This window comes from Odocoileus virginianus, chromosome 7 (assembly GCF_023699985.2).
Source record: "Odocoileus virginianus isolate 20LAN1187 ecotype Illinois chromosome 7, Ovbor_1.2, whole genome shotgun sequence".
Taxonomy (NCBI): Eukaryota; Metazoa; Chordata; class Mammalia; order Artiodactyla; family Cervidae; genus Odocoileus; species Odocoileus virginianus.
Window position 1 is genome coordinate 58,171,550 of NC_069680.1, and position 17,114 is coordinate 58,188,663.

The 17,114-nt window shown below is 38.0% G+C and overlaps 1 protein-coding gene and 1 pseudogene across 3 annotated transcripts in view; one reads left to right on the top strand and one right to left on the bottom strand.

Moving 5' to 3' along the window:
- The window catches only part of SIRT1 (sirtuin 1), a 28,893-nt gene that overhangs the window by 2,546 nt on the left and 9,233 nt on the right, over nt 1-17,114 (top strand). The window contains exons 3-6 of one of the 3 annotated variants that reach the window (XM_070470730.1): nt 776-1,056; nt 2,718-2,870; nt 14,819-14,966; nt 15,843-15,922. In XM_070470730.1, coding sequence (XP_070326831.1) covers nt 776-1,056; nt 2,718-2,870; nt 14,819-14,966; nt 15,843-15,922 — 662 coding nt within the window. Of the gene's footprint in view, nt 1-775; nt 1,057-2,717; nt 2,871-14,227; nt 14,334-14,818; nt 14,967-15,842; nt 15,923-17,114 lie in introns of those variants that run through there. The other 2 variants (XM_020869855.2, XM_070470731.1) reach the window with 2 other exon arrangements.
- Nucleotides 12,569-13,122, bottom strand: LOC110122381 (small ribosomal subunit protein eS24 pseudogene; annotated as a pseudogene).

The following is a 17,114-nucleotide window of genomic DNA, read 5'->3' on the forward strand; positions in this document are numbered from 1 at the left end:
AGCTAGGAACTGATTAAGAATTTAGGGCAAAGAATTATTAAAGCTCAGAACATTAGCATTGTACATATCATTGCAGAGACTGGTTAAGATGAAATTGAAATTGTTACTGGGAAAATTTTAAAGACAGTAGTTAAGTATAGATTTCATTTTTTCTGTGTTTTTAATGATAAATAGGGTGGGCTTTCATGATGGGTAAGATCTTTATTGATTTGCAGAGCTCTTTTGTACGTCTGTTGTATTTAAGTTATACTTGTTTAGGTTTTAACCAGAGAAATCTAGTTCTAGTAGTAAATTCACTTGACTCTTGCACGTGTTGTTGTTTAGTCAGTAAGTTGCATCTGATTCCACCTCATGAACTGTAGCTGGCCAGGTTCCTCTGTCCCTGGGATTATCCAGGCAATAATGCTGGATTGGGTTGCCATTTCATTTTCCAGGGGATCTTCTCTACCCAGGGATGGAACTAGGGCCTCCTGCATTGAAGGTCGATGGATTCTTTACCACTGAGCCACCGGAGAATCCCTTTAAAATATATACCTGGCATTTTATAGCTCAGGGGACAGGATATATAGCATTGGCTCTGAGTCTCAGCTCCTCATTTCATTGGGATATATAACATTAGCTTTGAAGATGTTCTGAATGAAACACCTTTGCAGTGCTTTTTTTTTTTTACTTTACAAAACAGCCGTAAGGATTGCTAATTAACTACTTCAGAAAATAAATGAGATTTTGAATGACTTGGAGTGGATTGATCTAGTTCTTTTCCCTTTTAATATAGGTCCATATACTTTTGTTCAGCAACATCTCATGATTGGCACAGATCCTCGGACAATTCTTAAAGATTTACTACCAGAAACAATTCCTCCACCTGAATTGGATGATATGACACTGTGGCAGATTGTTATTAATATCCTTTCAGAACCACCAAAAAGGAAAAAAAGGAAAGATATTAATACAATTGAAGATGCTGTGAAATTACTGCAAGAGTGCAAAAAAATTATAGTTCTAACTGGAGCTGGGGTATGTAAGATGGATGAGAATACTAGTAAAAGCAGGAAGGTGTGTATTTTCTCTTCAGCCTTGTCCTAGCCAGAAACACATTTCTGGTATAGAATTTATCCTTATATGATAATGGGCATTTGTGTTTGGAAACTGCTAAAAAGTGAGTGCAGCAGCAGTTACTAAATTGGTTCAGGATTTTTTAAACTTCTTAGTAACCTTAAAAAAGATGCCCTTCTGTTTATTGACACAGTAGGTAAGTGGGATTAAGGTAAGATTTTTACGTGCTTTATTATACCCAACTCCTAAAGAAGATGCAGGGAATTCTGCGTGTGTTACAGTGTCAGGGCCTAATGATAAAAATTGGTTATTTGCTCAGCCTTCATGGAGAAACTAGGAACCTAATGTGTATGTATTGGTAAGTGGAGAACTTAGTGTAGGAAAGGTAACAGATTCCTACCTCTCCTCCATCTTTTTTTTCCCCCAGTTACATAGAAGTTTTTTTTAACGTGAGATAGGGCACCATAAACAGAAGTGGAATACAGACAGCAGATTTTTATAAAAAGCACCATGTTTGACTTACAAAGGATTATTTCTCTAATGTACAGCTAGCTTCAATTGATTGAAAATAACGATAATACAATGGAAAAAAGGCAAAGACCATAGACAAACAAGATGGTTTGCAAATGATTGTAAAAGAGGCTCAATATCAGTACTCAGTGAATGCAAATTAAGTATTAGTGAGTTTTCACTTTTTTACCCATCAGCTTACTAAATTTTAAATGTTGATAATACTGTTACAGTGTGGAGCATTGTAAGCATTCTTATATATCGTCTCTCATCCATTTTAAATTAAGATGATGTGATTGTGGTGGCTTGACATTTTCCATTTGCCCCACTTTCCGTCTCAATTAACTAGTTACTTAGGCTATTTCATATTGTGTGTTGAATACAGAATATGTTACATGGAACTGACAGAACAGTTTTTGGAGTAAAGTTGAGTCCTACTTTCTGACCTGTTGAGTTCAGGGAGAGTGTTATTTAACATTAGATGATCGTGACAAATAGGTATGTTTTGCTTCCCCAATGTGACTTAGGCGTTTGTTTTTGCCCTGAGACCAAAATGGAGTAAACACAGGCAAAATTGTGAAATAGGTAACTTCTGAAATCCAAATTTGAAATTGTCAGTTTATTTGTAGAAAAAGCACAGAATCTAAATTTGTTCTTCAAAATTTTAAATTGCAGTATTGTACAGCATAGTTTTTTAAGGGAAATTAAGAAATTTAGTGTTTTTGAAGTAATAGAACCCTGATTTAGATGAGGGATTTTTTTTTTGGAAATACTTGACTGATTGAAACTCTTTCCCACTTTCTAGTTAAAATAATTTGAAATGGTTTACTTCCTTCCCAATCAAGTTGGAATTGCTTTAATTTGTTGGTTAAATGCTTATAAAGGTTTAAAGTTAGCCTTACCCCCTTATGAATTACCCACTTATGAATTCCTTACCCCCTTATGAAGGGAATATTGGTGGACTTAATTACACTGGTTTTCTGAGTATTTTATTTCTATTAGAAATTAAACTAAGGCAGTATCTGTATTCCCCAAAAGTTTCAAACTAAAAATATTTTCAGCTCTTCCCTAATTGTGTGATAAGAGGACTAGTAATTATTAAGGTAGCAGTAGAAGATTTAATTGTGCAAATTATGCCATGCGTATTTCAGGTTTCTGTTTCTTGTGGAATACCTGACTTCAGGTCAAGAGATGGTATTTATGCTCGCCTTGCAATAGACTTTCCAGACCTTCCAGATCCTCAAGCAATGTTTGATATTGAATATTTCAGAAAAGATCCAAGACCATTCTTCAAGTTTGCAAAGGTACTACGAACTTTTCTAGCTGTTTCTTTGTCCTCCTGTCATGAAAAATTATTTTGAATGGCTGTCTAGTAAATTGAATGCTAGTACTGTGGTGGAGTGAAATCACTGATATCAAAATCATTTTAGTCAGAAATCCCTTCTTCCCCATAGGGACTGTCATTTGCCTTTCTTCATTTTATGATTGTGCTTATTTTCAAAGAAGAGGCTATTTCATATTTCTCCGGTTTGCACTTCACTTTACATTGTCCTTTACATTGTCCAGGCTTTTTTTAGAGGTTAGTAGATCATATAAATGGAGAAGGCAATGGCAGCCCACTCCAGTACTCTTGCCTGGAGAATCCCATGGACGGAGGAGCCAGGTGGGCTGCAGTCCCTGGGGTTGCTAAGAGTCGGACACGACTGAGCAACTTCACTTTCACTTTCATGCATTGGAGAAGGAAATGGCAACCCACTCCAGTGTTGTTGCCTGGAGAATCCCAGGGATTGGGGAGCCTGATGGGCTGCCATCTATGGGGTCGCACAGAGTCGGACACGACTGAAGCTACTTAGCAGCAGCAGCAGATCATATAAAAGTAATACCACTGTTTTGATATTGAATTTTTTTTTTAATATTTATTTGGCTCTGCAGGGTCTTAGTTGTGGCATGAAGGATCTTCCTTCGATCTTTAGTTGCAGCACACAAACTCTTAGTTGTGGCATGTGGGATCTAGTTCCCTGATCAGGGATCGAACACCAGCCCTCTTCATTGGGAACGCAGAGTCTTAGCCACTGAACCACCAGGGAGATTCCCTGTTTTGATATTGAGTATTTTTTATGGATCACAAAGATTATAACATCTGCTCAGTATGTTTTATAGTGTGAGGAGATATGCCTGTGATTGGGGTAGAGAAGGCTCTTAGATTGCATTTTAGTCAGGGTTGATTCTGCGCTAGAGTAGGTAGAGCTGCTCTGTCCAGTTCAGAAGCCATTTGCCATGTGGGGCTATTGAGTACCTAAGTGTTCTGTACTGAGATATTATGTTAGCAAGTGTGGGAGGCATACCAGGTTTTGGAAACCTAGTATGAAAAACATACAAAATATTTTATTATATATAATGATTATATGTGTAAATAGCAATACTTTGGTATTGGGTTATAAATTGTGAAAATTTCACATTGTTAATGTGGTTACTAGAAAATCTGAATCGTGTATATGATTCAGATGTTTTTATTTGGCAGCTCTGGAGTTTAAAGTTTGACATCACAGTCATCCCTTGGTATCTGAGGTGGGGATTGGTTTAAGATTCCCTCAGATACCAAAATCTGAGGATGCTTAAGTCCTTTATATACAGTGGTATTTGCACACAGTCTATGCACATCCTCACTGTATGCTTTATTTAAGCGTTTCACCTCTCAGTTTTGGGGAGGCTGGGGCTACGCTGGGTCTTCATTGCTGCTCAAGGGCTTTCTATAGTTGTGCCGAGCAGGGACTACTCCGTGATGCACAGGCTTCTCATTGCTGCTCCTGTTGCAGAGCACAGGCTCTAGGGTGTTTTAGCTTCAGTAGTTGCACCTCATGGGTTTAGTTGCCCCAGCAGCATGTGGGATCTTCCTGGACCAGGGATCGAGTCTATGTCCCCTGTATTGGCCAGTGGACTTTTAGCCACTGGACCCCACCAGGGAAGCCCTTATCTCTGTATCCTTAACCTTCACAGATACTGTGAGCTTTTTTGTTTTTACAAATTTGAGGCATAATGGTAACCCTACATCAAGCAGATCTGTAGGTGTCATTTTTCCAATTGCACTTGCTTACATATGTCTCTGTGTCACCCACTGGTAATTCACAGTATTTGACTTTTTCATTATTTGTTAAAGTGGCCTGGAATCAGTGATCTTTGTTATTACCAAGGATGTAGTGATGGTTAGCATTCTTTTTAGCAATAAAATGTTTTTATTTAAGGAATGTACATTTTTTTGAGATATAATGCTATTGCACACTTAATGAATTACAGTATAGTATAAACATAACTTTCTATGAATGGGGAAACCAAAAAAATTCATTTAACTGACTTGATTGGGTTACTTGCTTTTTTGCTGTGGTCTGGAACCAAACTCATGGTGTCTCTGAGTTATGCTTGCATGATGTTAATAGTTGCGGTGCAGTAAATTCAAAATTTGGTAAATTGTTATTGCTAAACTTCAGTATACTTGAAAGGGTCTTTTGTATTACTGATTATTCTTTAATGGGCATAGAAATGAAATGGAATTGAATCTTAATTAAAGGATGACCTCAACTACTTTCAAATCATGTGGTGTGTTTATATAACTATAGGAAAACCTCTGCCAATTTAGAATACATGTGTTAGCTTAAATTGATGGACTATCTTAAATAATTTTGTTTTGTGCAAGTGTGCTTATAAACAGGAATTAGAATAAGATGGGGATATTACATTGGAATTTCTTAGAAAACTATTTACTTGCTAAAACTGAAAACTGAATTTGAAAACTTTCTGCAGGCTACTAAGGGAAATTTGAATCTTGCCAATAATCAACTTGAAACTTAGAAAACTTTTGAACTTCATATATCAGTAGTGATGATGGTCTGTCCTTTAGAATAGACTTCTGGTTCACAGTGAACTGAGCAAATAATGTAAAGTTAGTTTCTATTCGTTTTTCTTTGTTACAAGAATGTGACTTTGTGAAGATTTACTGTTTTTTATCTACTGGTGCTAGGGGTACTGCTGCAAGACTTTTTTTCTGACCTCACTCTGTGACCTTTGGGATCTTAGTTCGCTGACCAGGGGTGGAACTCATGCCTCCTGCAGTCTGCTGGGGGAGCGCAGAGTCCTAACCACCAGTTCCCCAAGGGGACTGCACAGGAATGAACTCTTTAAGAAAGCCATCAAGTAACTAGAAATTACTCTGATCTGGTATCTGAGTATAAGAGCTTGATTTACTGGTGCATGTATTTAATGCTTACAAGATTTTTGCTGTAAATTCTGTGTTCTGAGAGGAAACAAAAAACATGTCCAGACTAACTTCCCAGGTTTTTCAAAACCCTGTCACTTAAGTGTATATTAAATTGCCTAGTGAAGGTAGTAATCTCACACTTGGGGAAACTATGGTAACTGAGAATACAAATAGCAAGGTGAGAAAGAATGTAACCTTTGTTTAATGTACATAATGAATATTCAGTTTTAGCTTAAACTGGTTTTAGTAGGATATTCTTGTTCATTTATTTTTGGTGCTTTGACAGGGACTTGAACCTCAGATTAAAAATCTGATGCTCTACCAGCTGAGGTCTCCAGTCTATTTAAACTGGCTTTGATGTATAAGAATATACAGAAGCAATTAAGTATTACTCTTACAAAGACAGGTTATAAAAATGCACATGATAGAAATCTAGACAGGGCAAAAGAGAAAATAAGATCTGAATTGGGGCAAAAATGCTGCTGTGCCGTGCTCCGTCGCTGAGTCTTATCCAACTCTCTGTGACCCCGTGGACTGTAGCCCACCAGGCTCCTCTGTCCATGAGATTTCTCAGGCAAGAATACTGGAGTGGGTTGCCATTTCCTACTACAGGGGATCCTCCCCATCCAGGAATCAAACCTGTGTCTCCTGCATTGGCAGATTCTGCCACTGAGCCACCTGGGAAGCCCAGAGTAAAAATGGCAGTGTTAATTTGTGACAGTGTACAGATTTTATGGTGCCTGGGAGAAGAAAAAGTTGGGAGAGGCAGCATGTGTCACTTCTCTGTGAAAGCTGGAGCTAAACAAATGAATTAATCTTTATAACTTCTACTTACATAAGATTGTTGTTCAGTTCTCACATTAAAAACTACCAAAAGAAAAGCATCTAGTTGCTGAAGTACCGCTTAAAATGAATGGTAATAGGTAAGAGAGATTGAGTTAGAGTCTAAAAATGAATAAATAGGAAAAAGCTGAAGGACAAATAAGAAAGGACAAAGAATGAAGGACAGTGTTCAGAAATTAAGAATGGGGAGGATATGTAAATCTTGTAATATTTTACTAGATTCCAAAAAGAATACATGAGTAAAATACTCAGAATCTAAAATTTTCTACCAGTTTCTCTACTATGCAGAAAGTTAAAAAAGATGGTTACTTTCTAGTTGTGAGAGAAAATGAATTTAAGTTGATGTGTAGTTGATTTAAAATGGGTTTCAGGTGTATAGCACAGTGATCCAGTTGTATAACCTTTTTTTTTCCAGATTATTTACATTATAGGTTGTTATAAAATATTGAGTATAGTTCCCTGTGCTATACAGTAGGTCTTCATAGGCTCCCTATTTTTATTTATTTATTTGTGGCTGTCCTGGGTTTTGTTGCAGCAGGCAGGGGCTGCTCTTCCATTGTGGCACAAGGGCTGCTCGTGGCTCCCCCTGTCGCAGAGCAGAGCGCTGTAGCGCGTGCAGGCTCGGGAGCGCTGGTTCAGTAGCTGCGGTGCACGGGCTTAGTTGTTCCACAGCATGTGGGCTCTTCCCAGACCAGGAGTCAAACCCATGTCCTCTGCATTGGCAGGCAGATTGTGAACACTGGACTGCCAGGGAAGCCCCGGTTATCTATTTTATATACAGGAGCGAGCATATGTTAACCCCAGACTCCTCGTTTATAACCCCGTCTCCCCTTTGGTAACCACAAGTTTGTTTTCTGTGTCTTTGGGGTATTTCTGTTTAGTAAGTAAGTTAATTTGTTATTTTTATTTTTTAAAAGAAGTGATGTTTGATATTTGTCTCTCTGTCTGGCTTCACTTTAGTATGATAATCTCTGGGTCCATCCATTTTGGTGCAAATGACATTATTTCATTCTTTTTTATGGCTAAATAATATTCCACTGTATATATTTACCACATCTTTATCAGTCATCTGTTGATGGACGGTTAGGTTGTCTCCACGTCTTGGCTGTTGTAAATAATGCTACAGAACATTGAGATTTCATGTATCTGTTTGAATTACAGTTTTCTCTGGATATATGCCCAGGAGTGGGTTGTAGGATCACATGTCCGCTCTCTTAGGTTTTTAAGGAAACTCCATAGTGCTTGTACCAATTTACACCAACAGTGTAGGGGGGTTCCTTTTGAAAGAAAATGAATTTAATAATAAAGCCATGAAAAAAGGAAATATGGTGAATTTAGACCTTTTTGGAAGGAAAGTTTCTCTAGATATATCAAGCCATTGATTGTATATAGTGAAGAAGAAACAGATTTCTTCTAGACTGGGACCTCCAAGTAACAGGAGAGGTGTATGAAAGAGGTTATTGGTTCATTAGAGCAGTTTCTCAACCTGTTGGCAATTTGGGATGGATAATTCTTTGCAGTGAGTACTGTGCACTGTGAGATATTTAGCAGCAACCAATGGCCTCTTCCTATTAAATACCATTAGCACCTTCTCATCAGTGTTGACGATCAAAAATGTGTCCAGATGTTGCCAGACGTCTCCTGCAAAATTGCTCCCCGTTTGAGCCACTACTGTATCAACAGTGTGCCTAGCTATGGCACCACTTTGAATTCTTCTATCTGAGAACAATTAAGGCCAACATTAAAGCTATATATTCTTGTTTTGAACCATCGTCTTCTTGCATAAGGGCTTAAATTGATAATGAATTGTGGCCATGGTTCTCAGGAGTCCATGAAAACCAATCCTCCTATATGAGTGGCAGTTATAAAGATTAATTCATTTATCAGGGGCTAATAAATATGAGTGATTTTTATTAAGAGTTAGTGAAGGTGAAACTGAGGTTGTATAGAATAACTTTTTGTTTTTTAAAGGACTGTTTTCAAAGATATAGTTGCTCTCCAATACTGAGTACGGTGAATGTCCTTTCCCCTCAAGGGATAAAATTCAAGGAAAGGAGAGGGATAAATAACGAACTTCAAAAAATGTATATTTATTCAGTAAATTGTCACTTTATTGATAGGTACAAATATACCAGATTATGTAGTTACAAGGTTAAGGAATCTTAAAACCAGCTCATTTGTAGTGTTTTCCATTCAGTAAACTTTCTGTCAGATACTTGGAATACTTGATAACAATCACAGTGTTAGTCAGGTGGTTCATCATAGGCTCCATCTCTTGTAACTCATCTGGCAGGTGTTCATTTTGGATGTTTCCTGCTTTCTGTTACTAAAAATGTACTGCTGATTGTCCTTTTGGATAGGTTTCTAATGTTCTAAATTTCCTGAAAGCAAAATTGCTAATAGTTCTGGGTGGATAAAATGTACTCCCATCAGAAGTGTATTGGAAAGCTAAATTAGCATGCCCATGCCCTTTCCCCCACAGAAAAAGCCTCCCATGATACATTAGTATTGTTGGTTGTTTTTTTTTCTTTGTTTTTTTTTAAGAATGTCTGTGTGTTGTGTGTATGGTTTGAAAAGACTGAAAATGTAGAAAACATGTTAGTTGGCCTCTCCCTTCAGTTTTCCTATCTTTAATCTTTCTTAAAGGTTACCATGGTAAAATGTTTCACTGGGTTTCCTTCTAGGGAAAAAAAGAGTAAACCTGTTTGTGTGTGTAGGGGGGAGAAATGTTATTGTAAGTTTCTAATAATACTTTAAAAATGACTACCAACAAAATCACACTCTTTTCTCTGTATTGCTTTTTCCCCCACTTTCTTGGAAATAGTTTCATAATGGCTCTTAGATATACCTCATTTTAAAGAAAAGTCTGCATAGTGTTGTTTGGTAGTTGAACCACAGTATATCTTTAATCATCTGTTAATGGCTGAGTTTTTGTTATTAATACTAGGATAGATGACTGCTTCTTACTACTTGCCATGTGTATATCTTTGAATCGCTGTTGTTCTTAGTAATTTTTTTTTCTACTGAGATTGTTTTCTTCATACTGATTTGTGAGAATTTTTTTTTTTTCTTTGCAATGTAGAGCTTGTGGGATCTTAGTTTCCTGACCAGGGGTTGAACCTGGGCCATAGCAGTAAAAGTTGTGTGGAGTCCTAAACACTGGACTGCCAGGAAATTCCCAAGAACATGCATTTGTTAAAGTTATTTATTTTTGCTTGCACTGGGCCTTTGGTGCGTTCCTCAGACTTTCTGGAGCTGCAGCAAGTAGGGGCTGCTCTTCGTCCCAACGCGCTGGCTTCTCTGTTGGCAGAGCGCACGCTGCGGGTGCCTCGGCCTCAGTGCCTGCAGCGCACAGGCTCAGTAGTTGTGCGCCGGCTTCGTTGCTCTGTGCCATTTGAAATCTCCCTGGTGTAGGGATGAACCCATGTGCCTTGCATTGGCAAGTGGATTCTTATCCACTGTGCCATCAAGAAAGTTGTGAGAACATACGTTCTTGAAGAGTGTTGGTGGGTGATTAGAATTCGTCTCTAGTAATCCCATGCGGGGTGTGCAATGTGAAATATACTTAACTAGATTAGTCTCAGTAGACTGATTTTCAGTACCTAATAGAAATGGTACTTCACCTGAAGAAAAAACAGGGAACATGAAGTTGAGGAGTCAGAAATTGCATAGTGGCTAAGAGCTGCACTTTGGCATCAAAACTGGGTTTGAATGATAGTTCTGCTACTTACTGGCTTTTGTGACTTTTGGTGTTACTTCTGTGCTTTGGTTTTCTCACTTGCAAGATGGGGATGTATATGTCTAGAAAGGAGGATCAACAGATTTTTTCTGTACAGGTCTTGGTAGTAAATGTAACCTGCTTTGTGGGCCACATGGGAACTCTGTCATACTGTGTTCTTTTCCTTTACAGTCCTTGAAAATGTAAAATTCCAGTCCTCAGCCCAGTCTGCAGCATTATTATAAAGTGCTCCTGTTATACCTGGGACATAACATTACGTATTAATGAATAGCTTCACTAATTGAAATTCTCTTAATGTTATGTTAGTACAGGGGCCAGCAAACTACAGCCTGAGTCCAGATGGGGCCCACTGCCTGTTTATTTACAACTATGAGCTAAAACTTTTAAATGGATATGAAAAAGAATTAAAAAATTACATCATGTGAACGTTATATGAAATTCTGGTGTCAAGTCTCACTGGGACACAGCCGTGCTCCTTCATGGACACGTCCCTGTGGCTGCTTAAATGCTACAGTGGAGGACTTGGGTGGCTGTAATACGTACCATGGAGACAGGAGGCCAGATGGCCTGCAGAACCTTAGATACTTGGCATCTGGTGTCCCAGTGTGGAAAAAGTGGAGGAAACCAGCTTTTTAATGGGGGAAAAAGTAGTTAGATTTGTCAGGTGACTGATTTACAAGTTTTTGACTAGGATAAAGATCCTGAGTAGTCTATAATTTTGTGGAATGAGTGGAAGAAGACTAGGGATTATGAAGATTTTTCATTACTATGATGATTTGGTTTCACTTACTTTTTGGGACCTTGGAAAATTTAGATTCTAGTTTCTTAACAACTCTTCCTACTACCAATTGAAATTGTGGCATCTCAAACTTTGGTGAATCCTTCTACTTTCAAGGGGCTGCAGTTAACACCCCTGCCTTTGACTGGATTCTCATTCATGTTGGTAGAAATTGTGAGAAGCAAACAAGCAGAGAGCATCTGGAGAAAAACCATTATTCCTACATGAAAACTCACTATGGCGAAAACGAAGCTTTAGTTTTGGTCACTTTGGTTGCTTGTGGCCAATTACTGGATTGTTTGCACATTTCTGGACATAGCTTATAAAAGCAGCTTGTCATTTTAATAGCATTTCAAGCATTTGGTCCCAGCTCTGCTTCCAGTCTATTGTAAATGGATTCCTATGGCAATAACAGTGGTCCAACTGACGTGACTGGTTCCTTAATAGGACTTAAGGAGGTTCAGATTTAGGATGGCCTGTCTTAGAACAGATCTGGAATGTCACAATTCCAACAGGAAGAATTAATGTGTATTTTATCTGAAAGTTGTATTTCCTGCCAGCCAATTAGGTTTTTTTAATTTGTTTTTTTTGGTCTGTGCTGGATCTTCATTGCTGCCTGCAGGCTTTCTCTGGTTGTGGCAAGCGGAGGCTGCTCTTTATGGTGCCGCTCACTGGTGGCTTCTCTTGTTTGGGAGCACAAACTCTTGGGTGCTCAGGCCTCAGTAAGTTGTGGCATGTGAGCTCAGTAGTTGCGGCTGTCAGACTTCTAGAGCACCGGCTCAATAGTTGCAGTGCATGGGCTTAGTTGTCACACGGCATCTGGAATCTTCCTGGACCAGGGATTGAACCCACGTCTTCTACATTGGCAGGTGGATTCTTTATCACTGAGCCACCAGAGAAGCCCTCGATTGGATTTTTAACAAATTTTCCTTGTTAAGGGGTTGGTTGGGAGCTTAGACATTTAAATTGTAATTTCTTAACAACTTTTTGTACTGTCTGTTGAAATAGTGGCATCTCAAACTTTGGTGAGTCCTTATGCAGGGGTAGTTCTGTTAAAACAGTCCTTTCAGAGTAAATTTTTCCCATTATTTCAGATTATATCCCTTAGTTGGAATGCAGTACTTAAATCTAGTGATTCAGACATGGTCCATTGCATATTTGGAAGAAAATAGATAAAGTTTCAAATAACCATTAAACGTAAGCTTACAAAATAAAATAAACCTTTCATAAATTACTCCGAACTACAGGAATTGATTTGTAAGTCTAAGTACGGAATTACCCTGAATTGTTAGTGGGTTGGACATGAAGGGAAACTGGAGTACAGAGCTGAATCTAGTATCTCACAAATTTTTGTATTTTTTTTAACAGTTCTAGTTTATTAATTCTTTCATGACAAGTCTGCACAGTCACCACAGATAGGTCACTGCAGAAGCCTTACTCCTCTCTGCCAGCGCCAGCATTGGCCTCTGCAGTCTCCCTGACTTTTCTTCATTCTGTCCTAGCCTGCCGTTCGCTGTCTTCTTGAGATGTTTTTCTCCTCCTCCAGGCCATGTCTTGCAAGCCTGTGTTTGGGCTCATTCTTAATCCCATAATCCCAGGAATTGAAAATCATGCCAAAGCCATTTGTCTTGCCATCACCAAAATGGGTTCTGAATCCAAATACAAGGGTGACATCTGGTATGGTCTTGTACATTTTGGCTGGTGGTTTGTTTTTTTTTTTTCCTGAATTTCTGTCTTGGGTACTATTCCCTACCCATGGTGAAGATCATCGATGACCATTTGTTTCTACTGAAATAATCAGTTGGTCATAAACTTTCTACTCAGGATAGTGACTGTGTCGTTCATCATCTTCAAGCAGTCAGGGAGGAGAAGAGCTAGTGTCTCACAGGATCTTTTAAAAAGGGTGGGTAGTAAGGCACATGCAACTCCATTCTGTGGGGTGGAGTCCTGGTACTCTTGCCGCTGCTCAGCCTTGCTCTGAAGGTAGGCAGCCGTCTGTTCTTGCTGTTAGCACTTCCCTGACTACTGTTCTGTCCAATGCCTAGAATATTGTATTTGTTAAAAAAAATCCTAACAGCTATTTCTGGAGGGGAGATTCATAAGGTGCTGGTGTTAGAACAAAGTAATCTGATGAGAAAACAGTGGTTAATAGAGCATAACCTAGTTGTCCAAACATAATGTGACGTAATTTTTTCATAAACATTAGCTTTAATAAACTCTTCACTTGTTACTTCTCTCTATATGCATTGTCTTTTTGAATTGCAGAGTTGTTCATGAACTTTATGATAAAAATTTGGGAGGCAGAATTCTTGGGTTTTGTGTATGTAACATTTTCAGCAGCATATGGTCATGTATGTGATAGACCTTATTATGAGATTTATAATGAGATTTATAATGAGACATGCCAGTTATTCTCACCTAAAGGGTATCTTGGTAGATTGTTTTTTAAACTTGAAATATTAAGTAGGTTAAAAGTTAAAGTCATGTAGAATCTTTACTATTAAACTTTTTGTATAATATCAGAATCGAAGACTCCAACCCCCTTCCCAGTTTTATAGCTTGTTTCTATCCTTCCTGACTTGTTTAAATGAAAGTATCTATGCTTTGCATATATTTCCCATTTTTGCTTCTTTACAAAACAACAAAAACAAAACTATACACATTGGTGACTAACTTGACTTTTTTCACATGTCATGGGCCATCTTGCAGGTCACTCCCTCATTCAATTTAATGGCTGCACAATCCACTCTTCTGGATGTACCATATTTCTACAGCCAGTCCTCTGTTGGTGGACATATGGTTGTATCCAGTTTTTTGCTAGCACTTTAATAGGTTAGAGGCGGTAATGAATGGTAAGGAAGTAGTAGAAGTACTACTACAATTAAAAAGTAGAGAAGAAACTTCCTTTGCCATATTTACTTACTAAATGAAATTTAATAAAAACACTGTCAAAAGTTGAGAGGACCAAAATTGATACTTTTTTTTCTGATCTTTTTGCCATGTGTATATCTGAATTCTTTGTTTTTAAAGAAGAAACAGCATTGAAGCATTATTTGGGGGGAAAAACACACACACAAAATCCAGCAACTCAGCATTCATGAGCAGCCCTAGACTATGCCAGTATGTGCCTGTGCAGTGGAAGGAAAGCAAGTTTGGTAAGGAATTAAAACTTTAGCTTTAAACTTCCAACAGGTTGATATTTATAATGAATGATGAATCAAAAGTTTTAAATATTATGTTGACAGTGCCTTTTTTAGTTTTAAAAAAGAAGTCACCATATCTTTGGTATTTTTTACTTCAATATAAACTTTTCCCCTTTTCCTTTACCAAAAAAAAATCTGAATTTGCAGCCAACAAAAATTAGATATATATTAAGGTATGTATTCTTTTATTAAAATAACATTTATAAGAGATGTTTGCAGGTCGATTTTTATCCTTTTCGAGAGGCCATGTTCACTAATTGCTGAGTTTTATTTGTATTATAGAAACAATCCTTTTGTGTGTGTTGCATCCATCTAGATGCTTTGAGATTGTCATGTATTGTTTTCTAATTATCATTGGTAGTTTTTTGTTGTTGTTAAACCTAAACCTGTGACATTGGTTAACACTTAATGTTTTTTCTGGCTTTTGCATTATCTAGGAAATATATCCTGGACAATTCCAACCATCTCTTTGTCACAAATTCATAGCCTTGTCCGATAAGGAAGGAAAACTACTTCGCAACTATACTCAGAACATAGATACACTGGAGCAGGTTGCAGGAATCCAAAGGATAATTCAGTGTCATGGTTAGTAAACTTCAGAATTGCTTTTCCCGTTATATTAGTTTTGTAGGGAAAATTAGGATTAGTAAGTAGGCTGTCATTTAGGAATGGAGATTAAGCCTTATCATTTAATCATGTTACCTGATCAGGTGCAGATAAGGAAAGTAGACTGCAAAAATACGAAACCTGAAATACTGGCCTCAACTCTTAATTGTATCAAATGTCAAATATTAATTTGGATTTCAAAAGATGTAGCAGTTGTGTACATTCAAGTTTCAAATAGTGTGCTTAGTCATGTGCGACCCTTTGCAACTCTGGATTGTAGCCCACCAGGCTCCTCTCTGTCCATGGGATTTTTCAGGCAAGAATACTGGAGTGGGTTGTCATCTCCTTCTCTAGAGGATCTTCCTAACCTAGAGATCGAACCCACATTTCCTGCATTGCAGGTGGATTCTTTACCCACTGAGCCATCAGGGAAGCCTATTACATTCTTTTAAATAACCTTTTTTTATTACAAAAGTGATATTATGGATGAAAAAAACATGGCGTCTTGAGGAAATCAAGGGAACTGTTGATTTGGTCAGATGTACAGAATTCAGAAATTTGAAGACTTTAAAACAAGTTTGAATAGACTTTTATTGTATCTAAACTGTTCCTGAAACAAAACTGTTAAGCTAATACAATGGAAACCTTCCAAATCTGCAGTTTTAGTCCTGGAGGAGTTGGTTATTTTATTAAAAGAGTAGCTTTAGGGGAAGGGTCATTATATAAACATCTCTTTTGTGGAACCTCTTAAAATTTCTAAAGTCTCCAGCTTTTCTAGTATCAGATTTAATTATAACTTATTTAAGAAATGGAAAAATTTCTTTCATAAAACATGTATTTGTTGGTTGTTTTTAGGTTCCTTTGCAACAGCATCTTGCCTGATTTGTAAATATAAAGTTGACTGTGAAGCTGTACGAGGAGATATTTTCAATCAGGTAATTTATCACCCATATCTTAGGATTTGTGCTTGTCTCTGATCTGTTTCTTTCACCTCAATCCTTTTTTTCCCCCTTGAAAGTATTTATGTGGTACAGAAACATCCATGACTATGGGGGATTACAGAGAAGTACCTAAAAACCTTTCATTACCTTAAGTTGAAAACATCACTTCATAATCTTTTTAAAAAAATACTTATTTGACTGCGGCAGGTCTTAGTTGTGGATCTTTGTCCAGGATATTTATTGCAGCATGTGGGATTTTCCCTGGACAGAGGTGGAACCTGGGCCCCTGCGGTGGGAGGGCAGAGTCTTTGCCACTGGACCATCAAAGTCGTCCCCATAATCTGTTTTGAATGATGAAATTGACTTCCTAAACATTACAAAATATTTCATGTATGCTCATTACCAAAAAAATTTTAAGAAGATAATAGAGAATAAAAACCATCCAGAAATAAAACTCAGTGTGCTTAGCTGTATTATAAAATCATAAAATTATGAGAAGATGACATATTAGAAGGGAATTGTATTTTACAAACTCACTACTTTTTAAAATTTTACTTTGGCTGCGCGCAGACCTTGTCTAGTTGCAGTGAGCGGGGCTCCTGCTTGTGAAGTGCGGGCTCCTCACTGGTGACGACTCTTCCTGAATGGCCGCGTGTGCCTCGGTGCCCCGCGGCCTGTGATCTTCCTGGACCAGGAATCAAACCCATGTCCTCTGTGCTGACAGGTGGATTCCTAACCACCTGACCACCAGGAAGTCCCAAACTTTTATTTTATTTTATTTTATTTTATTTTTTTCCCATTTATTTTTATTAGTTGGAGGCTAATTACTTTACATCATTGCAGTGGTTTTTGTCATACATTGAAATGAATTAGCCATGGATTTACATGTATTCCCCATCCCGGTCCCCCCTCCCACCTCCCTCTCCACCCGATCCCTCTGGGTCTTCCCAGTGCACCAGGCCCGAGCACTTGTCTCATGCACCCAACCTGGGCTGGTGATCTGTTTCACCCTAGATAATATACATGTTTCGATGCTATTCTCTTGAAACATCCCACCCTCGCCTTCTCCCACAGAGTCCACAAGTCTGTTCTATACATCTGAGTCTCTTTTTCTGTTTTGCATATAGGGTTATCGTTACCATCTTTCTAAATTCCATATATATGTGTTAGTATACTGTAATGGTCT